Source organism: Malaya genurostris, chromosome 3 (genome assembly GCF_030247185.1).
Source record: "Malaya genurostris strain Urasoe2022 chromosome 3, Malgen_1.1, whole genome shotgun sequence".
Classification (NCBI taxonomy): Eukaryota; Metazoa; Arthropoda; class Insecta; order Diptera; family Culicidae; genus Malaya; species Malaya genurostris.
In genome coordinates, this window is record NC_080572.1 from 1,419,368 (window position 1) to 1,442,368 (window position 23,001).

The window sequence follows — 23,001 nt, forward strand, 5'->3', positions numbered from 1 at the left end:
AACTGTCTGATAAATTTTTCTAGTTTGCAGAGCTTGTTAGCTTGTGGGCATGAAAACTTAATTCGGCACTACTGGTCCCCTCTTTTCCTGTTCCGAGCGCACCGAACGTGGAGAAGAAAAACTCAAAAAACTAAATTCACTTCGATTTCTCTGCGATGTTTGACAACATCAAACCTATGAGACCACAAGGCCTGCAATTTAAATCTTAGTTGAAAAATATCGGTTGAGTGGTCTCCGAGAAAATCGAGTGCAATTTTTCTTCATTTTGTAGCACAATCTTCCCCGTTACTCCCGAACCGGAAGTCCGATCCGGGTAAAACTCAACAGGTAATAATAATAATAATAATAATAATAATAATAATAATAATAATAATAATAATAATAATAATAATAATAATAATAATAATAATAATAATAATAATAATAATAATAATAATAATAATAATAATAATAATAATAATAATAATAATAATAATAATAATAATAATAATAATAATAATAATAATAATAATAATCCTACTACAAGTTTTATGTTGCGGACTCATGCTGTTTAGCTTGACTTACATACGCAAAAGTAACAAAAACGCTGGTTCGCTTCGTTTAATAGAGCATGAGATAGTGATTCTAGGTTTAACTAGATTCAAAATTGTTCCAATTTGTAGGTCATATTTGTTGCTAACAAACGAACCAACTTCGGCTATTCCGGTTATCTTAATCCGGTTTCGGACGAATTGGAAATAGTGATCAGGATCTCACTAACTTTTTTCCATGATGGCCAAATCAACTTTCACAAACTTATAGGTTCAGAGAAAAAGTCTTACAGTTTCATTCAGAGTTTCTAAATTTGTTGTGGATACTACTTCCGGTTCCGGAACTACAGGATAAACAGAATTTGTAGAGTTTTTTAGACTAAGTGCGAACAAACTTTTCTTTTCAATGAACAGTTGTTTTTGCGAATTCTACAGTAACATTTATGATGTTATGAGTAATATGAGAATGGCATCATTACACCACAAGGTGGATTAAAACAAGTTTTATCTTAATATGTTAACGGTTTCATTGGAATTTCATTCATTTCGTTAAATTGAAAATCTTTGTTTTCCCAAATTTTTCCGAGATAGGAAAATGTCTGTATGTGCAACTTTTGAAAATGTTTCTATCAGTTCAATTTTCTCGTTTCATCAAGCCTATACTCGTTTGATTCATTGAACAAATTCGAAGAGCAAATGGCTGACACTTAAATTCAAGTTAAGTGGTTAGATGCACTTTGAAATACTACGAAACTTTATTTTTCAATATGGATTGAGATACCTCACGTGCGATTGGAAATTTCGAACGATTATAACGACGCACCGACACAAAAGACTAGTGTCATAAATATGATACTTCAACAAGAAAATGGACGAAAACGCTTGGTGAAATTCGAGGATGTTTTAAAACGAAATTCCCATTTTTTTCGGTAGCTAGCACCATAAGAGAATATCAAGAATACTTCGAGGAAGTCGGTTCGGGATAAAACTCAATAGTAGTCTATAGAACCATAAGACCTTTCTTTTAAAATTGAGTTCATGAAAATCGGTTCAGATGGCTGAGAAAATTGAGTGACATTTTTTGTCACATACACACAGTCATACACACAGACATATACACATAAAAACATACATTTTCTGATCTCGACGAACTGAGTCGAATGGTATATGACACTCGGCCCCCCGGACCTCTGTTGTAAAGTCGGTTTTTCACAGCGATTGCATAACCTTTCTTTCTATATGAGCAAGGGAAAATCTTTTTCAAAGAGACTATTTGAAAAGCAAGAGAAGGGTGTTATCACACCACTAGGTGGATTAAGATGCGTTTGCTATAAAGTTGTTCTGCGTTACACACCGTGAAACGTCCCGCATCAATCAAGTAATTATCACAACAAATTTTCACGGTTTGCATTCAACGGTTACAGTCACCGTAGAATTATATTGTGCGGAAAAGGGTTCAGACCCAACCCCGGCTCTATGAATGCTCTTGCTTGGAAGCTTAATTGAAGTCAAACAGTAATAAAAATTTAAACTAGAGAATGATAATAAAAGATACTATAAGAATAAAATTTCAAAAGCCCAATTCGTAGCTGCCCGATGCTATCAATTCTGTCGATTTTCAAACTTCTTTATTATGTTCAATTTTATAGCAGTCTGACATTTTCGTAACTTTTTCTGCAAAGATTGGTGTGCGATCGAACAATTGAAACATAAGAGTAAGCTTTGTAATAATGTAACTTCCATCTCCTCCTCTATTCAATTGTAATACACAATAAGGAGGCACAACTTTACATTGAATAGCGTTAAAACAGAACAGGTAATGCCTAATCGTCAACAATTTATCCAACTGCTAACACTTTTCATTGGGAAGAAGGAAACAACGAATGTACTTTGGCTAGATGGTTAAAGTTTGAATTGCAGATCTCGTTAGTTGGTGGATATATAAACCTACTTTGAGACTGTCCCCGGTTTCCGGTTCCAAAATTGTAGAGCGAAGAGTGTCAAAACTTTCAAACCATCGTACAAGCTGACGATGCAACACCGGTACGCTTCGGTACGTGCTGGTACGGAAGAAGAAAACACCACCGCCTTTCGAACAAAGCACGCAACGTGCTTTGTTCAATTTCGTATAGCGTGAAGGGTTGGCCCATTAAAATCTATATATTTCAGGGCAAAATTCTGTAAATCTGTATCGGAGGATAAAAAATCTGTATACGAAAATGATAAAAAATTAAAGCGCAACGAAATGGATAAGTTATTCAATCGAATCTGAAAATGACAGCTACTTTTTTGTAATTGCAAATCATTCCTCTTTACTATCTTATATTATGATAAAGGCCACCATCTTTCCACCCAATCAGAAAAAAAATTAGAAAACATAAAAAATACGCTAAAATAATTGCAAGGAAAATTAAAATAGATAAACCGATGGGACCATTTGTAGTGTTTACACCCTTGATATTCTCTTCCATTTAATTTGTACCCACTTGTTAGTATTATCACAAAATCATGATAAAGATTCTAAAAAAGTATACTTATTGCCTCATATAGAAACGTGATGCAATCACTCGAAAATTGACTAGCGAAAATTGTCCTATACCATTCGACACAGTTCATCGAGCTGAGTATTGTTAGTGTGTGTGAGTATGTGTCAAATAATGTCACTCATTTTTCTCGGAGATGGCTTGACCGATTTTCACAAAATAAGGCTCAAATAACAGGTCTCATAGTCCCACTATTGATTTATATCCACATCCGACTTCTGGTAGAATGTGTTTAAAATTGCACACCGGTTTTTTTTTGCCCTCCACACTCCCATGCACATAAGAGCTCACGGTCGGAGCCCCTCTTAAAAGGGTAAAAAAACCTCTTCACATTTTCGTTACGTATTTGGAAAAATATGTGAATAAAAGAAACGTTAGGTGTTAATCAATGAGTGAGTGGATAAATAGATGAGTATAAAAATGAGTGAATGAATGAGTGAATGAGTGAATGAATTAATTATTAAGTTAATGAATGAATTATGGCTGAGTGAATGTGAATGAATAGAAGAATGAATGAACGAGTGGCTGGATCGATGAAATGATGATTGTTTGAATACATGAATGAATAGATAAAGTTGATAATCATGAGTTTAGGAAATGCATGCACTAATAACACAGTTTGACATCACTACAGGCAACATAGTATAATATAATCTAATATGCATTATACGGCTGATACACTTAAACGATATAATCGGCTATCTTCGATTTCAAATGTTGTTTCAGGTTAGTTTCGAACCTGTTTATGTTCGTTATTAGTTCCAAAGTATTAGGTAGAGAATTATAGATTGTTGGGCCACGAAACAATTTTCGGCTTTGACCAAAGTTAGTCGAGGCGCATGCTCGCAGTAACGAGCTAACTTGTCTACTACTTCGTTGGCGAGTGATAAGGAGTGTATCGAAAATAAGCTATCCACAAATTTTTCTTTCACATTATGATAAAAAGCGATATTTTATTCACACTAAAAATTGATCCTTTATTGTACGAAGTTGAACTTGAGCATAAAGAAAACCGGATGAAATTTAAGTTATTCCTTCACGAGTTTTCGAACTTTTGATCGAACGCTCTTCATCAAGTTCCGGACAAGTGTTGCATCGCATGTTTTGGACGCTTGAGGCCAAATTTTTTTGAACTCCTGCATGTTCCCAGCTGCCTAACCAGTCTTCTTGAAGACCCTCTTCACGATTGCCCAGTAACGTTCGATGGGTCGAAACTGAGGCCAATTTGGTGGATTGATATTTTTCTCAACGAAATGTATACCTTTTCCACAAGCCAATTGAGAGTGGTTTTGGCATAGTGAGCCGACGCCAAATCCAGCCAAAACAGTGGAGTTGTACTATGCTTCTTATATAAAGGCAACAATCTCTTCTGGAAACACTCAGATCGATAGATTTCTGCATTTATAGTTCCGGTAGTGTAAAAAATGGTTAACTTCAAACCTCAGGAGCATATTTCTTGCCATACCAATACCTTTCGACCGAGTTTCTCCACTTGAATCGACCTGTCCGCATCGCTCACATCCTCCACAACGACAACAGTAAAGTATTGTGGACCTGGAAGGGTTTTTGAGTCCTCTTTTACATAAGTCTCATCGTCCATCAAAACGAATGCATCCGGACCCTGCAAAAGACGCGAATACAATTTCCGGGCCCTTGTTGCTGCTTGCTTCTTCTGTTTTACACTTTGTTCCGAGATTTTCTACTTCTTGTAGGTCTTTAGGTGATTTCGCCTCTTGATACGCTGGACCATTCCGACACTCGTTCCTGCTGTTTTGGCAAAATCACGTATTGACATAGATATGTTCTTCATTATTAGAGATACAACTTTCTGGTCCAGTTTCGGGTTGGGGGAACCGGGTTTTTTGCATCTTCCTGGTAGCTCATCCTAAGAATAATGTTCCCGAAACTTGTTAATTATGTTTTTAACACTGGCATGATGAATTCCAAACCGCTTCACCAATTTTCGCATAGTAATATCCTTCTCACTTAGCCATGTGTCCAGATCTTTAATTTCCACTTCCTTTTCAATACGCGACATTTTGAAAACGCAGAATTTCAACCGCACAAAAACGTAAAGAATCGAAAGCTGACAGCCAAACGCACAGCATGCTGCGATCTGATCATAAAAAACCATCACAAATACATGCGTATAACACAAATGTATGTGGATAGCTTATTTTCGATACACTACTTAACCGACAGTGGTGTATTGCTGCGAGATCCTGGTTGGTACAGTGCTTTGTGAACGAACATGATCATTTGCATAACTCTTAGTGCCAATATGGGAAAAATTATGTGACTGATGTTCGAGTACAGCAAAACAGTAGGATATAGATGGGGTAACCTGAATATGGTTTTTATACATCTATTTTGCAGAACCTGGATCTTTATGAGTCTAGATTTAGACGCATGACCCCATGCAATCATAAGATATTGAATGTGAGAATGGATAAAGGCAAACTAGGAATTCATCAGAGCTTTTCTTGTAACAAAGTCGCTAACCTTTCGCAGTTCAGAGCGACGATGCAAAAAAGGTAAAATTCTAACTCAAAACTGATTTAATTCGGATTAGTTACATACTAAACAAACCGATTTCAGGAAGTGCCGGAAATGGTCACTTAGTGCGATAATCAGTGTAAGGAAAAATTATATTAGTTTATACCCAGAATTAGTTTCCAATTGGTTATCGATTGATTATCGTAAAGACCCACTTTTCATCGTCAGTAAAAATTCGATGTATCGTTGTATCGTTTGTATCGTTGAAGCACTTACTGTACACTCACTTTGCTTTTAGATTACTGAGCCGATTTTCACAAGCACTAAATTCTATTTCCATCCGGCTCTCGGTTCAGAAATTACAGGGCGATTAGTGTAAAAGTTTTGATTTTAAGAGTGCTTTTTTTATAAATGACCATATAAAGAGCTGCAATTTCCATGAAAAATGTTCATAAAACAACGATCTTGTAGTTTGTAGATCTTGTTAGAAAATGACCAGATAATCACACTTCAGTTATTCTAGTCTTCAGTCTCCAGTTTGGATGGTAGAGCCGATTTTCACAAACTTAAATTTAAATGAAAAGTCTTACAGTACTTTAGATACGTTCTGAATTAAATCAGGATCCGACTACCGGTTCCGATGTTATCAGGTGATGAAAGTTAAAAATTTCAAATCTTCATTCGAAGTGACGATTCAAAGAACATAAAAACTATTCTGGATTGAACTACAAATCTATTCCAATTTGAAGGTGTTGTAAGTTGATGACTAATCGAACCGACTTGGGCTGTACCAGTCTCCAGTTTATGAAGTTGTTGGAATTAGAGCTGACTTCGACCTGGAAATAATGATTATATACTTCAACAGGGAACTTACTCTCTTTTCTTAGAGATGGCTCAACCGATTTTCACATGCTCAAAATCAGATAAAAGGTTTAACGGTATTATGTATAACTGTAAACCAGTCGTTTATGAGAACATTGCTGATACTCTCTATTATTATTTCGAGAAACTTCAATGCTACACGGAAAGACCGAAATCAGCTTTTTGGCGAAAAACTTAGTAGATTTTCTGATTTTAGTTAATTATTTTTTGAGACAACTAAAAAAATCTTACTTTTGCTAATTTAGATTTTTTAATTCTAATTCCCTTAATCATAATAAAATATTTGTTGAAATGGCTATTTTTTTAGTTGATTTCACCAATTAAACGTGCTGTCATTTTTTAGCTAAGGCACACTTAATTTCCATTCAAATAATTTTTTAGTTGAATTAGAGAAATAAAACATTGTTTACAACTAACATAAATGGTTGAATTGGCTTCTGCAATTTGCAGCTATATGGCGCACTGTCACCGAATAAACGTTAACACCGTAATGACTACTAGCCACTAGATGGCACACTACTACCGAAAAGAATTTTTCAGTCGCGGTTGTCTTTTCTATATTGGCAGGTAAAAATACGATGTTGTATTGGAGAAAAAGACACAATGAAACCTAAACTTCTTTTTGAAAATTTTTCTTCTAAATCGACTTCGCGAAATTTGGTTTCATTTTGGTTTTCTTTGTGCTGTCCTTCAGAAATTATGGTGATAGAAAAATAGAGACAAATTTTCGGATTTTAGTCTAAAAATTAGTTGTCAATGAGAATTTCGTGTTGGATTGAAATATTGCTGGTTTGTGTCCAGGATATTCACCAACTAAACGCATTCTTTAAAAATAAGAGTTTTTTCAGCAAAGTAAATTCTCAATTTTAACTAATTTTATAGTTATTTTAGAAATTTTGTGGTTAGAATCAACTAATTCAAAAACAGTAATACGAATTAGGCGCAGAGAGTTGTAATTTTACAAGCAAATACTGTACAACTATTTGTAATGTAATTCAGTTTAATCGATGTCTTATATTGTACCATTTAGAAACTAACTAGAATTGACCCGGTTGTCCTTTTCTGTTTTTTTTTTTCTGTCTTCCACCATCCATGTTTTTATCACTAATTAGATCTAGATGCCGATTTTAACACCGTCGCTTTTTCTGTCTTCCACCATCTTTTTGATAACTAATTAGATCTACATTACGCTCGTTTAGCACCCCCTCCACAAACCCTTGTACACCAAGGTCTCTTTTTACACGGGATTCTTTTCGCACGGTTTTTTTTATTCACGGCTTTTTTCACACGAATTCCGGAATTAACACGGTTTTTATTTACACGGTTTTCGCAATTAACACAATTCTTGATGAGAGTTTAAAAATCACTGTCATTTGTTTTTGAGAAAATATTTTAAAAAGGGTTCAGGTTGTCTGTTAGAAAACGATTATGAGAGCTAATTTAAAGTTTGAAAATTAACTGAAATCATTCATCCAACAATTCACGGGAGTATTGACTGTCCTTCCATAAAATGATTTATCAGTCTTCAGGTCTTGAATCCCTGTCGTAAATTACTTCCGCTCAGTTGTGGTGTATGATGTCATCATCGTCATTGATATCATCGAGAATTTCGTAGCGTTGAAGAAACAGTCGGATTTACTAATCTCTTCAACTCTTCATCATATCGAGCAGTACAGTATTTGATACCAATTTGAATGATATAACTCTAGTAGTGTTCTGATTTAGTCCGATGAAATGAGTTGCTTTAGTATGACACATAGTAATGCCTTTTCTAATTTGATCCATATTCATCTCTATGAATTCTTCCCCTTTGATTCTGTCGCTGCGTGCATAGATCTTCATCAAATACCCATGTCTTCCCACTCAGTTTAGTTGAAAATGACTATTAAGATCGATTAGTGTTCACTACACATCGCACCTTCGGAATTGAAAAGAACTTATTCTCAAGCTTTTTTTGTAGTGAAAGTGTTTATAGGTGAAATTATCAGCACTTCTTTAGTCGAACGTTCTAAATTGTACGTATTATCGTTCTTTTGAAAACCGAATTCATTAAACAGAAGGCATGAGCCATTTAGATTAATTTGCTTATCGTACAACGTGTTTCCTAAGTGTTCTAATTTTAATTTGTCATCCAATGTGTTTTATCAAGTATGAATAGACCCTTCTCGTAACCTCAGGCTGGTTTTAAGATTTCCGTTTTTATTGTGAAAAAACAGTTACATTTTATCTAAAACAAAACAAACGAATAATCAAATCTACGGTTTTTGGATTATAACGTCAAATTTTCCACGCGATTTGTTTTGCACGGTTTCCGCAATTAACACGGTTTTATTTTACACGGATTTTTTCAAACACGGTCCGTAACCCCCGTGTAAAAAGAGACCTTAGTGTATACCATTTACCTATACACATTTCTAGCCAGAACACTTTTACTGACCTGTTATGCTTGGTGTCTGCAACTAGTTATAGTGTTATAAATTTACTTTTAACTGTTAGTTTTATTTGTAGTGTTAAGCCTAAATGTATCTGTTGGATCATTGTAATCTGTTGATACAAATAATGAGTAGGTTTTATGCCTGCTGGAGAGAGAGAGAGAGAGAGAGAGATTGCAAATTTCATCTCCACCGGGCTTTTCCCTGCTCCCAAATAAATAAATAAATTCAAAGTAGCATTGAGTTTAAGGTAAAATATCCGGCATGAATGATTCCTGGGTACGGGCCTGCCCTCATTACTTAAAATTTACCGTAATTTATCCTTTGAAACCAAAAAGTGTAATTAGTTGAGTGACTTCTTTAATTTCATTACGGATTCAAGGTTGCCCAGAGGGGGATCTCTTTGTCATTTAGATATAAATATGAAGTGTTAAATATCCAGACATGATAGAAAATCAGCATATATTTATTTTCCAGAATCAAGCACAAATTGAAGTCATTCATTCTTCCATTACTGGAACTATTCCCCGTAACGCCGTTCGACTTCCCGAAGATGTGACGGCTTTAGCTGAACGAGATAGCACTGTTAAGGACAGAGAAACTGTTAAGAATTCTGTATCGAAAAACTATCATAAACTTAAAGGCCTCATCTCGTCCAAGTTTAAAAAAGAAATCGCGGAATGTGCGAATGATGAACTGAACAACATGTCCTCGATTCTTCAACAACAACAACAACCCGACAGCCTCGGATCATCTTTCCTTGTATCAGGAAATAATCCGGGCAACAATTTAAATCACACTCAATCTAACATTAATCTTTGGAGTACAAACGTAAGAGGCAATTCGCCCTTGTACTACCATAAAAAGTTTGCTGATCCAGCCGATGGCTACAATGGCGACTCGTTGAATGGATTCCGTAACATGAAGGCTATGTCTCAGCCTCAGTTGAATACAGTATCTGGTAGTCAGAGTTTTCCTAATTTCTCTCCAAATCCGATGGATGGTACTGACAGCGACGATGGTGGATTTCGACAGCATAATCCTACCAGAACAGACACTTCAAATCCAGTACAACAAAATAATCGACAGACTCAACAAAATTATGTTCATATCTATCGTCACAACCATCCACAAGGATCTGGTCATCAAAGTACTCAAATGACACAATCCAATTATCAACAAACTCCTCAAGCCCGGCATAAACTGTTAGCCGAGTACTCAGATAACCACGTTGCGCATTCGCATGCATCTCACACGACCATCAATATTGGCGAATCAAGTTATAGCGGTCATGAGCATGTAGATAAATCCCAAAAGTCTAATGGAATGCCAACTCTGGGACAGAAACCTCCAGTTGGGAATCCCGGTTCGCACGTAAGTGACAACAATAATGTAAACAACAACACTATAGTTCAGATTGCCTCCGATGCATCTCATGTAATTCAGAAGCAGATTGACTCAATATCCAGTTCAGATTACGATCGTAATGGAAATCATAGCTCGAATGTTGACTCTGGGCGAGGAAGTGCTGCTTATTCGAGCGGCAGAAAGGGAGGCGTACAGCAATCGATAAATATGAATCTAGTTGAACAAGTCGACCGTAACCGAAGCAAATCAGAGTCTGAATGGGTTAGCAATGTTATTTTTTATATATATGGCTAGATGATTTAAGATTATCTTGTTTTTTTTCAGATTGACGTAGTAGATGCGGAGCTGCGTAACATTCTTGAACCGGAAATGAAGGGAATGATGAATCGGCCGGAAAGCACCGTATCAGAAAGTGCATCCTCAATGTCTCCACCATTGCCACCTCTTTCGCCCGATGGAGGAGTTTCTTACAATGCAGGAGTTTCTAATCACTCAAAATTATCCAACAGAAATCAACCCAAGCTGGAGTACGGAACCGATACGTACAATCGAGCCAGTAAAAATCCTCAGCCGATCGGTCCGTCCAAAGGGCATCCATCAAACAACACAATTCAGAATTACATGCACAATCTAAAGTTATCATCTGGCAGTAAAAAACAAGAGCAAACACTTCTGAAAAAGCATTGTAAGTAAATCTAAAGTAGTCGCGTTTGATACGATAAAAATATTTTTTTTACAGTATTCGGGTTGGATTCAGATCGGGCTTCAGTAACAAATACAACTCGTTCTCTCGATTTGGAATCGCTTTTAGGAGGACCATGGGAAGCCGGTCAGTCTGTTAGTGAGTCAGAAACTGATGGTGGTGGCCTCCAGCAAATCCGAAATCAACTCGAAGGCTTAGAAACGATGTATAGTGAGGTGCTGAAGATGTTAGGAAATAGAATGGCTGGCTACGATGTTCAACAACGAGCGAACCGAAGAAGACGACACGGTAGTCTATCTTCACTTCCATCCAGTTCAGTTAGTGGCCGTCCAATACGAGATCGCAGGCGAACAGATGAGCGACGTAAAGTTCGTGATATTCGAGGGATCAACAAACGTTTTCAGCGATTGGAGTCACATGTGGTAACCCTTGCTCGAAGTGTAGCACATCTATCGTCCGAAATGCGCTCTCAGCATGTTGTGTCCCAGGAACTGGAAGAAATTCGGAATGACATGGCAATGCTAAGAACTCAATCGATGCACCACATACCACTCAACGCTAGTTCTGTAGCAACAGCTAATGTTACTGCAAAGGAGCCAATGAACTTGACCAATCCCAGACGAGTTAAGAAACTGACCAAATTTTTTGGCGAAGATCCACCGTTGATGAAACTATTTCTGAAAAAATTGGGCTATGAGGTAAGCGGTAATCCAGCTTGCGTATAAATAACAATATATCTATTTAAATAAACATGAGAAAGTAAATATTTTTTAAATATCTGCTCGAGTTAAAATGTCGAGAACACGTTTTTCTGTTGTCGCTTAAATAAATAAACAATCTAAGTATCTAAGAATCTTTTCATTCTTTGTACTTGGTTACTTGTATTTCTTGGTCATACAAACAATCAAAGCTGTGACAAATCGAGTTTCATAGAAATGGGCTTTAAAGTGCTGACCGCCATAAAAGAAATACACTGATCAAAATGGACACGTTAGACTGTAGTGTTTTACACTAAAATTGAAAGTGTAAATAACTTCAAACCTTATTCAAATGAGCCGGGAGTACCGTCTCCCTCTCATACATTTACTTTATCGCGTTCTGTAATTTTAATAGCTAACCGGAACTGACAAAACATCACCAGATCGAACTATCAATCGCATCGTAACCACGCATTCCACGATGCGATTTTATATCGGTATCTACTTCCTAACCAAAATCATAGAATATTAAATTCGCAGTTTTAATTATACTGACGTACGATCTAGTTAAACACAGTTTGTGATGTCATCAGAAGGATATCTGCAAGGAAATATGCAATGCTCAGACAGTTGTAACCGAGGGCATGTGCGGCAGGATAAGCAGCAGCAAGCCATGGTTGATTTAAATCACTACTACAACTACATGGTTCTCTGCACTGCGCTTATGTGCACTTTCACACACCGGGGTATAAACATGTGCAGCAGCAAGCTTCGGTTCAACCCGACCACAGATTCGAATTACGAATAACATTCTGAACGAGGCTTTCACATTTATGGCTCCGAATCTTCACGGAATCACAAAACCAATTATTTTTCTTTACGTTTCGTCTTTAACTCGTCAATGTATAACAGTTTTTTGAACTGCTATGCCTTATAGCAGATCAACATAAACCGATAAACAGACGTAAAGTTAATGCAATTATGTCTTGGAACGATCACCACAGTGGGCCTTATTATCGGTATCGCATGACGGTGAAAATCAAGTAAAGTGAATGTAGGTCCATATTATGGAAGTCGCTTCAGAGATAAAGTAATTGCTTGGATGTGCTGGATGTTATTATGAACATAACATCACCAATACAACACAGATGGTTTTTGGGTTGAGAATGGATGTTATTGTGATTTTTTGTTTGCTATCAGGTAAACAACTTTGCTTCCACCGTTTTTTTTCCAAAATTAAAAGCTGTATTGCGAAAAAGTGCTTACAGATGTATTATTCAAAGTATTGTCCGTTGTTAGCGACAACTTTCTCTCATCTTTCCGGCAATTTTCGGATCCCGGCTCGAAAAAAGGAGTCCTCTTTTGACGCTATTCATGAAGCAATCCATTTTTGTTACTCTTCGAAGGATTGAAAATGTTGATCTGCCAGGCCGTGTGCCATCGAACGGAATAGGTGGAAATCTGGGCGACATCTGGGGAATACGGCGCGTGGGGTAAGATTTCTCATTTCAGCGTTTCCAGGTACTTTTTGACCACTTTTGCGACGTGAGGCCGAGCATTGTCGTGTTGGAGGATGACTTTGTCATGTCGCTCTTGATATTGTGGCCGCTTTTCTTTTAGCGCGCGACTAAGACGCATCAGTTGCGTTCGGTAGCGATCTCCTGTGATGGTTTCACCCGGTTTCAAAAGCTCGTAGTAAATCACACCGAGCTGATCCCACCAAATACAAATCATAACCTTGGGACCGTGAATATTTGGTTTTGCCTCCGACGGAGTAGTATGCCCGGGCTTTCCCCATGATTTTCTGCGTTTAGGATCATCGTATCGAACCCACTTTTCATCACCGGTTACGATTCGATGTAAAAACCCCTTACGATTTTGTCTTTGAAGCTGTTGCTCACATGCACTCGATGTCCCTCAGTTTCAACTCGTACGGCATCCAGTTCCCTTCTTTCTGAATCATGCCCAGGGCCTTGAGACCTTTTAAAATAGCTTGCTGACTCACTACCAACGATTTGGCAAGCTCTTTTGGGTTTGGCACGAATCTTCATCAAGCAATGCTTCTAGTTGTTCATCTTTGAAAGTTTTTTCTATTCCAACACCATGTGTGTCTTCGACGTCGAAATCACCATTTTTAAAACGTTGAAACCACTCCCGACACATTCTTTTATTCAGAGCAGCATCACCGTAAGTTTCTGAGAGCATTCGATGCGCTTCAGCTGCATTTTTTTTCGAATTCTAACAGAATAGTGAAACTTCCCGCAAATGGCGAGAATTGAGCACATAAACAGACATTTTCGAGGGTGAATAATACGAAAACAAGAACAATTGTCACTGAAACGGCGATGAAAATTCGTTAGGTACTGTACACACTCACTTTAAAGGCATTATCATCTATGTATTTTGATCAACCTCAGCCGGTACAGCCACCTATCGGAAAACGGCGGAAGCAAAGTTGTACACCTGATATTTTGAGGATAGACTAGAAGAGAGCTAGAGCGAAGATCTGTACCAAATTTAATAAGAATCGGTTAAAAACTTTTTCAGTTATCACGCCCGTAAATTTGAAAAAGAATAGTTTTGAGGAAAACATGTTTATCTCTAAGATTACTGCGACTTACCAACTAATCTGCAACACCAAGGCCATACATAAATGCGAGCTTGTTTTTTTTTCATGAAAAGCAGTTTTTGCCTTTCTCATATAGAAAGGTTATGCAATCACTGTGAAAACCGATTTTTTAACCGAGGCCCGGAGGGCCGAGTGTCATATACCATTCGACTCAGTTCGTCGAGTACGCAAAATGTCTGTGTGTATGTGTGTGTGTAACGTTTTTTTGCACTAACTTTTCTCGGAGATGGCTGAACCGATTTTCACAAACTTAGATTCAAATGAAAGGTCTTTTGGTCCCATAAAAAATTCCTGAATATTATTTGGATACGACTACCGATTCGAGAGTTATGGGGTAAAATGTGCAAAATAAACAAAATATGTGTTCTAACTTTTCTCATAGATGGCGCGACCGATTTTCACAAACTTTGGTTCAAATGAAAGGTCCTGTGGTCCCATGCGTAATTCCTGAATTTCATGCGGATCCGACTTCCGGATCCGGAAATATAGGGTAAAGTGTGTTAAAAATTGTATACCATCACTTGAAATGAAGAAAAACCTTTAAAAAATTTCTAAATCGACCTCAAATCTTTTCCAATTGATAGTTTTTCTCAGTAGACGGTCAAACAAACCGATTTCGGTTATTCGTTTAAGAATCGAAGAGAATTATTTTTAGGAATACCACAGTATTATATATGATAATATGATTGATTTGAGAAAGGCATCATTACACCACTAGGTGGATTAAAACAGGTTTTTTTTTTTAAAAACTTGTTTTTAATCCACCTAGTGGTGTAATGATGCCTTCCTCATTTTTATTTTCTATTGTATATTACAGCAGAAATTCCCCGAAATACTACAATTTAAAAAATTTTAGAAAATAGTTTTGAAGATTCCTGTTGCAAAATACTGCTACATTGTTATACTACATTTGAACTTAAGTTAGTGAAAATCTATTCCATCATGTGTGAGAAAGTAAAGAGAACTACATTTTATTACATTTAATTACTATTGTTGGTACTTCCGCAACAAAAAGCGAGATATCGGCATAGTGACATACACTAATATGATCTACAAATTTATTTACAATTCTCTATGAAGATTTGAATTTTGGAAAAAAAATGAACCGGTAGTCGGACTTGAATAAAATTCAGCAAATTTAATTTAATTTCATGGGATTATCAATGGTTTATTTGGGTTCAGACAATCATGGTCTGCAAACTAGATAAATTAACTAGCAAATATAAAAACGAGAGCTTGTGAAAAAAAATTCTTGAAACTGACATTTTTACACTAAGCACCCTAAATCCGGAAGCAGGAACTTAAGCCGAATGAAAATTAGAATATTCTAAGTATTATTTTGTTCACATTAATCGTCACCATTAACTTGAACACAAACGTGGCGAAAACTAGCTTAAATATCGAAATCCGTAACACTAGTAATCACATTGATTTTATTGCATATATGTGAACTTTTGATATAATTTTGTCGAATACAAGACAAATACAAATCAAGGCGAACAAAGTCTCTGTTCTCGGTTCGCGTGTTTTCACACAAATAACAAAAACTTTAAGTTTTGTTTTATGCGGAATCGCTTCTTATAGCCGAAGCAAAGATATTTCATCCGAATCATTCAATTCAATAATGAGACTACAATAGCCCTAGCATTGCGATTGATTGTAATCGATCATTTGACTGTCTTGTTCAACATCAATAGCTCGAACAACCCTCCCGATCAGATTCACATAACAAAATCATAGCACAAGTATATTACCAGTCCACCCGGGATGGCGGTTCAATGCATAGGGCGCTGGTCTTACAAACCAGTTGTCGTATGTTCGAGCTCCGACCTGGATGGATTCGTAGTGTCAGTAGAATCGCTTTATTACCAGTCGATATGTATAACAATTTGTGTTATTTTGAGATATTTATGTAATGACAACGGTTGAAAGTTAAAACTTATGATAACAATATAATAACAAAATTAGTTATGATATTTTATTTTCATTTGCAAGACTCATGATGAAGTTCGTCAATTGAAAAAATGAGTTCTACCGTTGCTGCATATCGAAATATAATGATCAGAATATCAAAGAACTAAAAGAAAAAACCAGATCACTAAATAAATTATTCATTTAATAAAAAAAATCCTTCAACAATTTTGGATTAGTACGATGCTATAAGTTGGCTGTGATATAGTTTTTCTGTGTTAAATTTGCTATCTAATTTATTACAACTATTGTTATAAATTTCTGCTTTCGGACTTCTGTAGTTATATCAAATTCAAGAATAATTATGATACAAACGTTTCAAAATCTGTTACGATTTTGTTCCCGCTAGAGTCTTTTTTGTTATGATTTTTGTTATTTTAACAGCTTACCAGCCAAAAATATTTCAAAATTTGTTACAAAATATTTCTGAAATAAATTACTCCAGTTGTTGTAATTCTGTTATTACCATCTGATCGGGCTATGGGGCTGATTCTTGTAGTTCAACTTTTTTATAAAAATTTTTTGTATAGGAAAAATCCCATACAAACTTCAAACCGCGGGTACGAAAATATAGTCTCATCAATCAAGCTCAAATTTATCATTGTTTCTATAGGAAATGAAAATGGAGCACGAAAAACTAACGAGCGCTTTGATCAGTTTCACCAAAACTTGGGAAGTGCCTTCTTTGGCTGACAAGCATTTTTGAGGTGTATGCTTGATAATAACTACACTAGACTAAATTGATAGTGGCTAGGAAAAAATGATCGCAAAAATGAATGATGGGGACATTGAATCTTCCCAAAAATAAAAATCATACGCCTATGTTAGATTTTCTCTGGGTTCAATGTCGTACTAAAGCATATTAACATTTTGTGTATTTCACAGAAATATGCCTCCATTTTCGAGAGCGAACGAGTCGGAATGATTGAGCTTCCATATCTAGGTGAGGAGAGACTGCAAAAGATGGGTATACCCCTGGGACCGCGATTACGAATCTTGCAGGAGGCTCAAATTTCTCTTTGTCGGGATACTACACTTTGCATCGTTTAAGTTTTGCATCGTTTTCTATAGCATCGTCACAAAAACATGGATTCGAACCAACCAAAGACAACAGTAGGTACTTATTATTATTCTTACAATATCCAGTGAATTGTCTCGTGCTGACTTGAGCCGTAATGGCGAAGTATATTGTACATTTGATTACTTTGCCTGTGTAACTGATGATAATAAATGAATACTCAATCATTACAGCCGTGGAGGCTTTATTACTCATTGAAGCTGCAGATTAGTATTGAAATAAACGATTTTTATTCACTATCACTAAAACAAGTACACTTCTGAGTCAGAAAGAAATGGCAACAAAGCAACCAGAGAGTGATAACGAATGTGAGATTTCGAAAGCTATTTGATGAAACGATCTGCTAGTCTTTAATTAGTCGTCAAACTTCTCAGATTCATTGAACTTAACAAACACGAAGTCAATTATGAAACAATTAATGAGAATTGTGTTTTTAGTGAGCCTAATGACAATTGCACACGGGGAGGTTGTCATATTTAGGAAATGCAACGAAAACGGTAAGTAGTTGAAAGATTCTCCATTCACGAGAATATGTAGGTCACCTGGGAGATCAACACACCTTATCAATTGTTCTGTCTACTATTGGTAAACTCTTCAGTGAAATGTACGGTTCATGAAGTTCGTATCAATCCGTGTCCGGAAGCAGCACACAACAAAGCGTGCGTTATGTTGAAAGGTACAAACGCTACGATTGCTTTCGACTATACTCCCGACTTCAGTGCACAGCAGGTCACCGCGAAAGTCTTCTGGACGCAGACTGCAGTAGATCTTCCATTTGCTGGGATGGACACAGAGGGCTGCAAATATACTAGTTGTCCAATTGTTGAGGCTCACAGACAAACTTACTCCTACAATCTACCAATTCAACAAAAATATCCAAAAGTGAGTATGAAGCTGATACGTTATGTGAATATAAGAACTGATAAGCTTCTGTTCTAGCGCACATTCGATGTTAAATGGCAATTGATGAACGAGGATCAGGAGATGTGTTGCTTTATCATTCAAATTGCAATAAAGTCCAAAAAGGATCGAAACTAATTAATACAGGCGCTCACTTGTGCTTTTAAATGAGATGCTTGTCGATACTAATAAGAATTTTCAAAATAAGTGTCAGTGAAGTGTTTTATGTACTTTTTAATCGAATATTCCCATGAATCCAGTAATGAGTAATGAACCGTACTGTGTTTGTGACTTTTATGTCGAATTCCATGCAAGTGACATCACTGTATTTTTAACTCTTTCTGTATTCATCGAGTCACATGAAATACTTTGCTTGAAAATAAACTTTAAATAGTCTTTTTTGAAAAAAATTGCTATTAACGACAGTTAAACATATCGAAACATATCTCACTTGGCTAGACGGTACGGTTGGGCAGATGGCACTTGATCTGGTTGTTAACCCAATAAATAGCCAGACTAGAGTCGATCGATTACCCTGTCCCGCTGCTTCCCGTAGGCAGCCATCATCCACCGCTTGGCATGATTGTCCCTGGAAATACAGGAAACGCAAAATTTTCGACAAATAGTAACAGTAGCACTCGATTGGACTTTGTTGTTCGTAACTGCGGTGATTTTGATCATATGGCATATAGCTTCTGTGGGGAGATAAACCGATGACTTGACCTAAATGTTTCTCGTGTCAGACCGCTCGTGTCCCTGCTTGTAGTACGATCCAATTGGGTCGTTTGAATCGCCTGTTTTCATCGAATCCGAAATACGGCATTCTGTAGCTCGATCGATTCGAGTTTTCCATACAAAAGCATCACTCGATCGAATTAGAGAATGCAAATTTTTACATTCGATTCGATCGAAATACAGAATAGGGGTGTATATCTCCCTAGAACCTTTCTAATCTACGACGTAACCAAATATACTATATATCAATATGGATCACTCATGCGATTCACGAGGGACATCACAGTAAAGTGCGGTGGCAAAACGGGTTACTAATACACTACAATTTTTTTTAATGCACATATGACAGCTTTCCCAATCAGTACACTGAATCAAACAACTCCAAATATATGAAATATTACTTGAAACACACTGCACGAAAAAAAAGCTGTAAATACGGTTTAAAATCGCAATCTGATACTAACACGGAAGAGAACACATTGTTTTAGAAAAAATCCCTATTTATACTAATCAAAGACATCATATTAACAAGATATCCAGCTCTCACATTTCCCGAACAAATCATTGGCAACATCCCTTTTTGCGAGCATGTCGCCCTCAGGTGAGTCCGCATCGAATCTCATACATAGAAGTAGGGGGGAGAAATGTCAAATTCGTGCGCACCAAAATAGCAGGGCTGCGCACCCATACAATTGACATGATATGTTGAATGTGATGACGTGCGATGGCGTTGTTGAACTGAAGATTGATTTCGCTCCAAGCTGACAGGGTCTGTATTAATGTAAGTGAAATGTGCACGCAGAACTAAACAAATTAATCTTAATGCTAATTCCAGAATTTTACCAATATTTCCGAATTAAGTATTACAATTTCTTAATTTGATAAACTAATCCATTTATATTCATGTTTGCTGTGATAATGATTACGGTTCCAGTATTATAAATACACATTATCAGGTTTTTTATTAAATAAATAAATGTTTCAAAACAAAATAATTGAGTAAATGAATAAAACGTAACTAAGTTACGCCTCCACGAGAGCTATCAATTGAGGTAAAAGTAATAAGTATAAATTGTTCTTATGCTTACTGTATTGCACTTATCACACTATTTATTAACATTTTTTCAGTGCAAACAAACTTTCTATTTGTCGAATTTTTGAACGGTTCGTCTGTGGAGTGAAATTACATTCCACCAGATCGAAGCCAGGATGTGAACGTAATCAATGAGCATATTGCCTCTTTGAACGACTTGCGTGAGAAATGTTCGGATAAGGATGTTCTCGTGTGTGAGGATTATAATCAGCCGCGAATGCATTGGGTTAAAAACGATACTAGAATTATTTGCAGTAGTTCTCTGTTGCCATATGCTAACCACACATTACTCGATGGGATGGAATTTCTAGGTGTTGGTCAGAAGAATCTTGTGTATAATTCACTTGGCCGTACACTTGATCTTGTGTTTTGTTCGAACGATTGTGTAGTCGATCGTAGCCCTACCCTGCTGCTTCCCGTGGACACCCACCACCCACCGCTTGAAATTCATTTCAATACAATTGCCGATAACACCGAAATGACAAGGAATGATGATAGCAGTGCCAAGCGCCCATTAAACTACCGGTTGGTGGATTTATCTGCTTTGTCCGTTTATTTAAGCAATGTAGATTGGGATTTATTGTTCGCTACCAGGGAAGTTGATGATATGGCAGAAATGCTTTGAAATAAATAACTGGCTTGATCAAAATGTACCTCGCCTCAGTTTGAAGCACTTGGGAACTACGCGGAACGACCGAAATTAGCTCTGCGCCTAATTCGTATTACTGTTTTTGAATTAGTTGATTTCAACAACAAATTTTCCAAAATAACTATAAAATTAGTTAAAATTGAGAATTTACTTTGCTGAAAAAACTCTTATTTTTAAAGAATGTGTTTAGTTGGCGAATATCCTGGACACAAGCCAGCAATATTTCAATCCAACACGAAATTCTTATTAACAACTAATTTTGTAATTAAAATCCGAAAATTTGTTTATATTTATCTATCACCAAGTTTACTAGCCAAAAACTCATGACAAGTGTCAAAGCAAAACAATCCATTAAAAAGCTAAAAAGGACAGTCTTGTTGAAACTGCTAGCAAATTGTTTAGATGTTTCTCGCATGTGTTACGATATATCCATATATAAATTTCTAAACCGATATGTAAAAATGCCTTAGTGGAAAGTGTATTTAATCAGAACTTGTGCGCATTTGAAGCGATTGTGGGTAATAATGTTTTTACGCGGAACAGTGAAGTGAGTTTCGAGTGTTGCACTCTAATTGTATATGTCAAATGATATTTTTTTGTATCTTTCAACCTTCCGGGATACGCCGTCCGGTGTACTACTTGTTTTCGGTTTTTGTTTTCCGAGTGCTCAAAGTTTTCAGTGAGTGAGTCGATTTCGCGAAATCGAATGAAGAAAACAGCGATTTAGAAGAAAAAATTTTAAAATGAAATTTATGTTTCGTTTATGTCTTTTTCTCCAATACAACATCGTATTTATACCTGCCAATATAGAAAAGACTACCGCGACTGAAATTTTTTTCGGTAGTAGTGTGCCATCTAGTGGCTAGTAGTCACTACGGTGTTAACGTTTTTTCGGTAACAGAGCGCCATATAGTTGCAAATTGCAGAAACTAATTCAACCATTTATGTTGGTTGAAAGCAACGTTTTATTTCTCTAATTCAACTAAAAAATTAGTTGAATGGAAATGAAGTGTGCTTTAGCTAATAAATGACAGCACGTTTAACTAACTAAAATCAGAAAATTAACTAATTTTTTCGCCAAAATACTGATTTCGGTCTTTCCGTGTACGACAATTGAAACGTAAGCGAAGCTCATATCAGCAAAAAATGCATCGTCGACGAAATGCTGTTAACGTTCGTAATTTTCATCACTCGGCCAATGCCTACCGTGCTCTCAATGCAAGTTTATACAAATCATATGTACTCCGTACGCAGACTAAACTAAAACGCAACCCAAGAAGTTTTTGGCGTTTTGTTAACTCAAAAAGAAAAAGTTCATCTGTACCTTCAAAGGTATTTTTTGGCGATGAGACGGCTGTGTCAGTTTCGGAATCGTGTGAGCTGTTTGCCAAGCATTTCGCTAGTGTTTTTTCGAGCAGTTTCACTTCAAGTAGCGATACGGAAGCTGCTGTTTCGGATGTTCCAGTTGACATGATAAACTTAAACACTTTCATCGCTACCCCGGAAATGGTCCAATGCGCTGCAAAAAAAACTGAAAAGTTCATTTTCTCCTGGGCCCGATGGCTTCCCTGCTGTTATTTTACATCGCTGTATTCACGCTTTAGCTGGACCACTAAGTGTTATTTTCACTCGATCATTTGAGCAAGCTAAATTCCCGCGGATCTGGAAACAATCCTACATCGAACAAGGAATTATATATCATTCGATCAACATGGATTCATACCAGGAAGATCAGTTGCAACAAATCTGCTAACACTTACTTCAAAGTGTATTGCCAGCATGAAAGCTAAAGCTCAGATGGATGTCATTTAGACGGATCTAAAAGCTGCTTTCGACAAAATTGACCACACAATACTTCTCAGCAAATTATCTCGTCTCGGATTTTCCGCCCATCTTGTGTCCTGGTTGAGCTCGAGTAAAATTGAGCAACAGTTCATCATCACTTTTCTCTAACAACTCAGGAGTTCCCCAAGGCAGTAATTTAGGACCTTTGCTTTTCGTGTTGTATTTCACTCATTTGCTTTGGGAACTAATTGCAAACTGACATATGCAGACGACCTGAAATTGTACCTCGTTATTCGCACTGTGGAGGATTGTTGGCGGTTGCAAAATGCACTTGAATCGTTCGTAGATTGGTGTAGTCGAAACAAACTTATAATCAACGTCGCAAAATGTCAGGTGATCACGTTTCACCGTACCCTGAGACCTGTTAAATTTGACTATCGCATCGATGGCTCAGTCTTGACTAGAGTTACCCAGGTTCACGATTTGGGAATACTGCTAGATGAAAAATT

At 36.7% G+C, this 23,001-nt stretch overlaps 2 protein-coding genes across 10 annotated transcripts in view; both read left to right on the top strand.

Moving 5' to 3' along the window:
- LOC131437078 (GATA zinc finger domain-containing protein 14-like) overlaps positions 1 to 17,502 on the top strand; it is a 30,640-nt gene extending 13,138 nt beyond the window's left edge. For 8 of the 9 annotated variants that reach the window (XM_058606146.1, XM_058606148.1, XM_058606150.1 and 5 more), the window contains 4 exons: positions 9,361 to 10,512; positions 10,576 to 10,936; positions 10,991 to 11,652; positions 17,138 to 17,502. In XM_058606146.1, coding sequence (XP_058462129.1) covers positions 9,361 to 10,512; positions 10,576 to 10,936; positions 10,991 to 11,652; positions 17,138 to 17,302 — 2,340 coding nt within the window. In that variant the 3' untranslated portion in view covers positions 17,303 to 17,502. The remainder of the gene's footprint in view (positions 1 to 9,360; positions 10,513 to 10,575; positions 10,937 to 10,990; positions 11,653 to 17,137) is intronic. The other variant, XM_058606145.1, reaches the window with a different exon arrangement.
- A 102-nt stretch (positions 17,503 to 17,604) lies between these two features.
- LOC131437083 (MD-2-related lipid-recognition protein-like) lies at positions 17,605 to 18,640 on the top strand. Its single transcript, XM_058606176.1, has 3 exons — positions 17,605 to 17,827; positions 17,929 to 18,212; positions 18,270 to 18,640. Exons 1-3 carry the CDS (start codon positions 17,737 to 17,739, stop codon positions 18,366 to 18,368), a joined length of 474 nt encoding a protein of 157 aa, XP_058462159.1. The 5' UTR covers positions 17,605 to 17,736; the 3' UTR covers positions 18,369 to 18,640.
- Positions 18,641 to 23,001: the final 4,361 nt, after the last annotated feature.

Bases quoted from the DNA above. Each gene is read 5' to 3' on its own strand.
- LOC131437083 (XM_058606176.1), top strand. From the start codon at position 17,737: ATGAAACAATTAATGAGAATTGTGTTTTTAGTGAGCCTAATGACAATT. The intron at 17,828-17,928 runs GTAAGTAGTTGA...TAAACTCTTCAG, and splicing joins TAGGAAATGCAACGAAAACG to TGAAATGTACGGTTCATGAA. The intron at 18,213-18,269 runs GTGAGTATGAAG...CTTCTGTTCTAG, and splicing joins TTCAACAAAAATATCCAAAA to CGCACATTCGATGTTAAATG.